The following is a 9,093-nucleotide window of genomic DNA, read 5'->3' as shown; positions in this document are numbered from 1 at the left end:
TAACCCCGGGTAAGTCACTTAATCTTTGTATGCCTCAGTTTTCTCATCAGTGAAATGGGAATCATAATAACACCTTCATCTCAGGGTGACTATGAGGATCAAAAGACATAATAATTATAAAGCACTCAGTACAATATTTGGTTAGTAGGATATATAATATAAATGTTGTTATTATTATTATTATTAGAAATTTGGAGTATAGACTCATGGATCATGAGGCAGGGATAACGATCATGAGAGCTGGAAGGACTAGTAGAGACCATTGAATCCAACCCCCTCCTTGTACAAAAAAGTGTGACCAAAGAAAGGCAGGGAACTTTCTCCAGGGCTACTATTGCTGCTCTAACACTATGGATTAGAATCCAAATCCCTTTGACTATCATCCAGTGCTCCTTCCAATAGCATGGTATGATGTAAAAAATCTCTAGACTCAGAATCAGGAAGGGATTTGACTGTCACCAGCTTTGTGACCATGGGTCAGTTGCTAATTTTCTCATTTTCCTCATCTGTAAAATGAGCCTAAAGTTCCTTTCCCTGAGGATTGTTGCGAAGACCAAATGTGATCATTTAAAGTGCTTCTGTAAACCTTAAAGCAGAGGCAGCTAGGTGGCTCGGTGGATAGAATGCTTAGCCTAAAGTCAGGAAGATTCATCTTTCTTAGTTTAAATTCAGCCTTAATATTTACTAACTGTGTGACCCTGGGAAAGTCACCTAACCATGTTTGCCTCAGTTTCTATATCAGTAAAATAAGCGAAAGAAGAAAATGGCAAACCACTCCAACCTTAGCCAAGAAAATTCCAAATGGGATCATAAAGAGTTAGACCTGACTGAGATGACAGAACAACAAAAGTGTCAGATACTATTTTCACTGCATCATCTTGCATAAGAAATTCAAGTGGGGGAAGCTCTCCTACTTTGTAACCACAATGGACACCTCAGAGAAACCTCCATTATTATTCCAGAGGATGTAAATTCTCCCCTTTTCTCCTCCCTTCCCATTTTTCATATTATATCTAGGTTTAAGGATCTAATTATGCTACATCAAATAAAGGTAATCTGAAGTTACAATTTATGGAGGAGAAGGATGTGAGCTTGAAGGAAACTGGTTACTCTGCATTCTGGTTTCTTTCTAAACTGGACTCCTCAATAGCCTAAGGTCATAACCTGGGCCTAAGGTTGACTCTTCAAGGCTGGTCCTATCTCTGGCTAGCCTAGGGCATTGCCAAGGCCTTTCTAAAGAGGCTAACAGTATCTTCTACTCTTCTTCTCCCTGCAGGTGAGGAGTCCATCAGTACTTTAGGTCTTATCTTAGGAGTGGGACTGTCACTACTAGTAGTGTCCATCCTTGGCTACAGTCTGGCCAAGTGGTACCAACACGGATACTGCTGGGAGGGTGAGTATATGCCAGTGCCCTGGGATCTCTGCCCAGTTTCTTGGGGTGCTCAGACATCACAGCTGGGGTGTAATAAGGGTGTGAACTGGTTAAAGCAACATGAGCTGTGTTCTTACCTGAGTGGAACATAAAAATATTTCCTGTGGTTGACGTGGTTGGAGACTTTATCAGGCATCTGGCTCTTTGAAATGTGTGTGTGTGTGTGTGTGTGTGTGTGTGTGTGTGTGTGTGTGTGTTTATGTTCATGAGTGCATATACAATAGGTTAAGGTGATGAGAGAATGAGCCTAAGGTTCTTGCTGTGCCTTAGAAACATATAAACTCCTGTTGTTCCTGCCAATCTGTAGGGGTGAAAACAGATGACCCGTGGAACCTTTTGTATGCTCTAAGGCAAACGGCAAACTCTATCACCCTATCCTCCTAAGTGGGGTTGTACTTTGCCAGAAATTTGTCTCTAGGTCCTCTCCTTCACAAGTCAACTCTTACAGGTTCTCCTGGGGTTTCCATTTTTCATGTATATATTCATTTATGGGTAGTTTGAGATCTGAAGCAGTTAGTTGAATGCTTTTGTAATATATATTGAGGACCAAAGAAGCAATATAAATCCTTCCATTAACTGCCTCCCATCCCTAGTTTCTCAGGATTGTAATGTATTTAACTGATAAGCTTAAGTCCTCCCCATTTTAAGAGTTTCAGTGATTTACCAAGTAAACCTTTTGCTTTCTGGGTGACTCTGTCCCTGGGAAGATGGTTCTAGGACAATGAGAAATATCCCACTGGATACAAATGAGATCCAAAGAGTCTGGGATATATCTGGGACAACACAGCAAGAAATGAGTTCTTGTCAGGTCCTCCTTTTTTCCCCTCAAGATTCCACCCGTGAAATAAAAATATTCTAGTAGGTACATGCTTCCTTATGGAAGGCACTCACTCTCTCCTGTCTGTCTTTCTAGGGCCCAACTTTGTGTTTAACTTGTACCAGATCCGGTAAGTAGCACTAGGATTACATGAAAACTTCATCTCTGAACAAAATCAACTGGTAGGGACATTGTCAGCCAGGCCAGTGCTAGCCAGGATCACAGGGTTGATAATAGAAGGAATCTTCTATGAGGAATGAAGAAATGGGCCTCGAGAGTCTGGGTGACTTGTCCTAAGATTCGAATCCAAGTTCTTTGATTGCAAATCCACTTTGTGGACTACACTGGCTGGCATCATTCTTTCCTGCCAAGGGGAAAGAAAGTGCACATGTTTTTCTCTTCCCTAATTATTCTCTCCTTTTCTTGATTCTTTCCAACTTTAAGGGGTCATTTTTTTGTATTCCAAAGGAGAGCTAGATAGTTATAGAAGGATGTTAAAATTTGAAAGGATCTTACTTTAGCAATCATTTTAGCTCAACACTTAAAAGTATCCCATTAATAAAAACTAGAATACAAACATACCTATGATAGGTTCTGATACCTGGCTGCCTTGGATCTCAGATAATCAGAAATAATAATTCTTCTGTTAGGACTCTCCTGAGGTCATTAGCTTTTCTGAGCCATTACTCTCCATCTGTAAAAGGGGGGGTAGGGTGGGATAGAATATCCTGATTAAGGTTCTTCTAGTATAAATCTATGACCCTAAGTTCCATCCTCTTGCCTTCTTTCCCTTTGGCAGATTGTTTGAAGTTACTATCTTGAAAGAAGATCTGTATCAGTATTATTTAAGCAAGTCCCCTGGGGATGCATGACCTCTAGCATGAAATCTTCAGGGAAGAACTACTCTCTACTTTTGCATACCCTGTGTTTGCCTCCAATCCAGTGAGAGAAGATTCTTACTTTCCTTCCAATTGTGTCTGGCTCCTGTGGAAGCCTTTTTCCTACCTAAGTTCTGCTCCTACCCCTATTAGCAGGATCTTTGTTGGATTTAGGGTCAAAGGACCTGGTTTTCACCCCCCCCCCCCCCCACCGTGCTGAAATACTAGGTTATGTGACTGAAAAAAATCACCCTCTATGGAACTTATTTTCCTTGTCTTTAAAAATGAGATGTTTGTATTAGACAATCTCTAAGCTACCATTTAATTCTAGGTTTTATGAACCTATGAATTTATGACAGTTTGTGTTTCTTGTTCTTCAGCAACCTGAAATCTGGGGAGTTGGAGCTGGGTCCTCCCTTCACCATCAGTGGTCGCCTCAGCAACTCAGAAAGTGGTTATAAGCAGTTCTATGAGAGGCAAGTCTGAGGCAGGGGGAATCCCTCCAGTTCAGGGACCTGTGAGAGGTAAGTGGATTCATCTTCTGGTAGCAATGCATTTAACTTGCAAGCTAAGTGTGCAGGGGTGTGTGCATGCGTGTGTGCATGCGTGTGTGTGTGTGTGTGTGTGTGTGTGTGTTTGTTGTGGGGGGATTATTATATCTTTTTGTTCTGTCTGGTCTCTAGTGGGCTCATACCTCCTCCTTTTATCCTTGGAGAGATAGATCCCTAATTCTACTCAAAAAGAAGATTAGAGCAGAGTTTTTGCCTGCTTTTCACTATTTCCTCCAAGGGGCATTATTTTAGGATGTCAGTTCCCAGACTTGATAAATCAAGTGACATTTTTTGACCCATTGCATTCTGCTCAAGCCTCCTGCTTTTATTTATTCAGTAATAAAAACACTTTAGCTTCATATTTTTTCCAAGTGTTCACTTTATTTATCAGATGTTCTTTGTTCTCCCTTTGTTTACCTTTGCATGGTTCTTCCAGTCTTCCTTTCCATCCACTACTCTTCAATTCCCCCAGCTTCTCTTCATCTGCTCTTTGCTAATTTTTTCAACTTCTTTTCATTTTCTCCTTCCCAGTCTCTCTCTCTATCTTCTTTCCCCAATAATTCCCAATATCTTTTCCACCTACACCTCCCCACTCTGCCTAGATTTTCTCCATCTCCTTTTTCAGTACCTCTCTCAATTTACTCTTGTTGTATTGGATGCTTTTCTTTTCTCTTTCATAGGGAGGGAAGAAGAAAAGGGAGAGTCAACTTGAAAAGAATACACAGAGAACAGGGAGAACAGAGCTTTGCCTTTCCAAAGTCTGACTTCCAACATATCTCTTCCATCTTGATCCTCTAGGAAGCAGTTCATACCTCTGCTACTGTCCTTACCTGGGGTTCTCCTCTCTCTTCAACCTTCCAACTCCCTGGAATTTCCTGGTACCTCTTACTGGGGAACACAAGGAGTCAAGTCTTACCTGAATTAACTTGAAGGAGGAGTTGGGTCTTCTGACAATGTGATATTGCTAGAGCTAAAGAGAAGACAGCTACCCTGGAGAGAAGAATGGATACCCTACAGAAGAACCGAGTACCTGCAGAGCTTCTTTTGGTGAATACAACTCACCTTTGAGCCAACAAACTCAAGCCTGACATGGGACATTAGCCATTAGATAGACTTTTTTGTTTTTTACTTGGAATCCTGACCTTTTTTCCTCTTATAAGAAGGGAAGGAGACACCCAGCTAGAGAAGAATAAAGAGATAAGAGTTCCATTCAGGGCATCATTCAACTTACTTGAAATGAACATTGCCTCCAATTCCTTGGCCTTTCTGTTAGGAGACAATGTAGTCCTGGATTTGGAGTTAGGGTACCTCAGCTCAAATCCTGCTAATTATGACTTGTGTAACCTTTGACAAGTAATTTAGTGCCTTTGGGTCTCAATTTTCTCAAATGAAAGAGTTAGGCTAGATGATCTTTTTTTTAAATTTTTTTTCAAGGCAAATGGGGTTAAGTGGCTTGCCCAAGGCCACACAGCTAGGTAATTATTAAGTGTTTGAGACCGGATTTGAACCCAGGTACTCCTGACTCCAGGGCTGGTGCTTTATCCACTGCACCACCTAGCTGCCCCCCCCCAAGATGATGTTTAAAGTGCCTTCCATCTCTATACTGATGAACCTTTTATGATTCCACTGAATTTTTCATTCATTCTGCCTATCTTTTTCAACTCAGCTTGGTGGTTCAGTGGACAGAGTGTAGTTTGGTTGATTCAGTGGATAGATTTGGGAAGACCTAAATTCAAATATGGCCTCAGGTAATTTAGGCTTAGTCTGCCTCAATCTCAACTATAAAATAATCACCCTTATCTCCTGGGTGATTGTAAGGATCAAATAAGATAAGGTAATATGAGTAAATTCTTAACCTAGTGTTTGACAAGTAGTAGATGTTTGGTAAATATTTAATGCATTCCATTCCACTTGGCAGCTGGGAGGACTGTTCTCTGGATTGAAGACTGGTTACCACAGGGAAACCATGTTACTTATTAATTAAGAGGTGGGTTTATGAGCTTCTGTGATTAAAAAAAAGGAGAATTCATCTTGTGGTAACCAGGCTTCTGGTGATGAGACTCCCCAACCCCAGTGAGGCTGGTCCTCCATCACCAAGCCCAACTCCAAGCCTTTCTACCTGAAGATGATGATGATGATGATGACATTTGTCCTTTGTTCTTGAAGAACCATGACATCAGGGAGGTGAATGTGCATCCACTGTGTCACATAGCTGTCCCTTTCAACCTGAGAGGAGCATTATTACCTGAAAGTCCTCTAGGATCTAAGGTCCCTGCTGTACAACAAGGATGTATCAGATGTCAATGACATTGCTGATGTCTCCCTCCAAATCCAACTCTTAATCATCTGTAGTGAAGTAGATAGCACATAACAAAAGCTAGTTTAAAAGAATCTTTTCTTTGATTTTGAGGAGTTACAGATGGCATTTTTCTAAGGATATTTATATTTCCTAGGTACTCACTTATGATGACACAGTGGAGAGAACACTGGGCTTGGAGTTCCAATCCTGCCCCAGATGCTTATTAATTATGGGACTCTAGGCAAGTAATTTATCCTCTCTGGGCCTCATCTCTAAAATGGGGTTGCTGCATTAAATGGCCTCTAGGGTCTCTGATAATGAAGCTGGGTGGTAAAAAGGGAATATATATTCCACAAAGTGTAATAGATTTACACACGGATTATCCATAAGTGAATATAGGCCAACTATTTGTTCAAAATATTTATGGGAACTTTTTTGTGATGGAAAAGAATTGAAAATTGAGGGGGATGTTCATAATTTGGCAAATGACTGAACAAACTATGGTTATGTATATGATGGAATATTATTGGGTTATAGGAAATGACAAGGATGATTTCAGGAAAAAAACTGTAAAGACTTCCATGAACTAAGGCAAAGTAAAATGACCAAATCCAGGAGTGTACATAGTTACAGAAATATTGGATGATGATAAATTGTGAATGATATAACTATTCCCTGCAATGTGCTGATCCAAGTCAATTCTAAAGGACTTATGAAAAATACTTTTCACTTTCAGAGAAAGAACTGATGGAGCCTGGATAAAGATGGAAGCCGACTTTTTAAAAATTTATTTTCCTTGTGTTTTTTTATCTGTATTTTATTTTTCAACTTGACTAATATGGAAATCTGTTTTGCATTACTTCACATGGATAAATAAGTTATATCAAATTGCTTGCTTTCTCAAGGATGGGGGAAGGGTAAGAGGGAGGGACAGAATTTCCAACTCAGAAATTTAAAAAGTGAATGTTAAAAATGTTTTTATCTGTAATTGGAAGAAATAAAATATAAATATTTTTAAAAAGAGATTAATAAGCAATATGAAAGCTTATTTTGTGGGTGCTCCTTGTCTTTGTCCTTTAAACCATCTTCTGTTCTCATGAGGGCAGATGAAGGGCCACTAGGAGAAGAAGATAGATTCCTGTTACCTTTTTAGTTATCTGAAACAGTGCTGAAAAAGTGGTTTTCTTGCAGTGCAGATCTTACCTTCCCCTGACCCACACCACACTCCCTATTACTTTCAGTGGCTCCTTATTACTCTCAGGATCAAATACAAAATTCTCTTGTTGGCTTTTGGTCATGTCTTCCTTTCTAGTCTTACTCTCCAAGCACTTTACATATCAGAGTCACACTGGCTGCCTTCTTGTTCCTTCCAAATAATGCTCCATCTCCTGTCTCCATGACTGTTCCCCTTACCTTATTTCCATTTCTTGGCTTCCCTGATTTCTTTTGCAGGAGAACTTTCATTGAGATTGCCTTTTATTTAAGTTATACATACATACATATATATGTATATATAATTTTCATGTTGCCTCCCCCATTAGAATGTGAACTCCTTGAGACCAGGAACTATACCTTTTGTGATCCTGAGAGTAATAAGGAGCCACTGAAAGTAATAGGGAGTGTGGTGTGGGTCAGGGGAAGGGCTGAACAAGCTGTGGTATATGAATATAATGGATTATTATTGCTCTATAAGAAATAATGAGAAGGCAGATTTCAGAAAAACCTGGAAAGTTTTACATGTACTGATGCTATTTGGAATGAGCAGAACCAGGAAAACATTATACACTTTAACAGCAACATTGTGTGATAATCAGCTATGATAGACTTGTCTCTTCCCAGCAGTACAGCATCAAATACAATTCTAAAAGACCTGCTGTGGAAAATGTCATCCACATCCAGAGAAAGAACTATGAAATCTGAAAACATATTTTTTTTACATTTTAAAATTTCTTTTTTGCCTTTTTTCTTCTCATAGTTTTTTCCCCTTTATTCTGATTCTTCTTTTACAACATGACTAGTATGAAAATATGTGTAACATGATTGTACATATATAACCTGTATCAGATTGCTTGCTATCCTAGGGTGGAGAAAGTATGGGAGGAAGAAAACTTTACAAAAATGAATGTTGAAAACTACCTTTAGATATAATTGAAAAAAATTAATAAAAATGAGAATATGTTATTGTTATTATTAATAACACTCTTGCTTTCCCAATTTCTTTAATATTTTGGGGTGTGAATAGCATTTTTCTTAATAGGTCCATTTGTCCTGATAAAATGATCTGAATCAAGAAGACTTAGGTAGACCTTGAGGGGTGGAAGGGCAGTGGGTGCAGAATTTTCTTCAGAGTATTTTATATTGAACTGAACCTCTGGATTCTGGATTCTCCTTTAAAGACTTATCTCCCTGGGCAATGGATAAAGAGTTGGATGACAGAAGCTTCTTGTTTCCTCCCTTCCACTGGGGAAATTGAATCAGTTGAAGAAGGTGGGGTGAATGACATTTGTACCTTTATTTTCAGTACATTAGGGTTGATTTCTCTTTCCTTTGAATTTTTGACTCTAGTGAAACTCTCTGAAGTGGTCTGGCTTTTCCTGAGTTTGGTTTAGATGCTATAGTCCACCATCAAGGCAGGGCCTATTCTGGCTCACAGGTCCTCAGACTACTTAGAAAGGGTGGGGAACATTGCACAATGTCATTTGGGCTCCCCCCCCCCCCAGGAAAAATGTTTCCCATTAATTTGGGGGAGGAACTAGAACCAGGATCACTTCCTCTTCTTAAGGTGTTGGTGATCCCTCCCCATGTCTCTCCATGTGTCTTCCTTTCCCCTTCCCCCCAGAAATAGCTACTTCTTCCCTATACCTTTGGCTTAGCATGTCAGAGAACCATTTCCTTTATGCTCATGAAAACTGTGGCTGAGTGGTGCCCACCCCATGACCTTTGCTATGAACTCCATTCAGTTGGCAAAAAGATTTGTCTAGAGTCAAACATACAATCTATTACCTTCTCTGGTTCATTTTTTGGAATCCAGGCCCTAACTCCTCCCTACCCTCAATGGTTCCTGTTTATTTGGGGAGATAGGGCACATATTAAGACTGCCAGGTGGTCTCATAGGT

General features: G+C 39.8%; 1 protein-coding gene across 1 annotated transcript; it reads left to right on the top strand.

The window, feature by feature from the left end:
* The first annotated feature begins 472 nt into the window (after positions 1-472).
* SMIM35 (small integral membrane protein 35) lies at positions 473-7,162 on the top strand. Its single transcript, XM_074212206.1, has 5 exons — positions 473-476; positions 1,277-1,393; positions 2,346-2,379; positions 3,508-3,651; positions 4,359-7,162. The coding sequence occupies exons 1-4, from the start codon at positions 473-475 to the stop codon at positions 3,611-3,613; spliced, it is 261 nt and encodes an 86-aa protein (XP_074068307.1). The 3' UTR covers positions 3,614-3,651; positions 4,359-7,162.
* The last annotated feature ends 1,931 nt before the right edge of the window (positions 7,163-9,093 follow it).

Source organism: Macrotis lagotis, chromosome 1 (genome assembly GCF_037893015.1).
Source record: "Macrotis lagotis isolate mMagLag1 chromosome 1, bilby.v1.9.chrom.fasta, whole genome shotgun sequence".
NCBI classification, from domain to species: domain Eukaryota; kingdom Metazoa; phylum Chordata; class Mammalia; order Peramelemorphia; family Peramelidae; genus Macrotis; species Macrotis lagotis.
This window is presented reverse-complemented; position numbering and strand designations above follow the sequence as displayed.

Bases quoted from the DNA above. Each gene is read 5' to 3' on its own strand.
- SMIM35 (XM_074212206.1), top strand. The intron at 1,394-2,345 runs GTGAGTATATGC...CTGTCTTTCTAG, and splicing joins ACACGGATACTGCTGGGAGG to GGCCCAACTTTGTGTTTAAC. The intron at 2,380-3,507 runs GTAAGTAGCACT...CTTGTTCTTCAG, and splicing joins TTTAACTTGTACCAGATCCG to CAACCTGAAATCTGGGGAGT.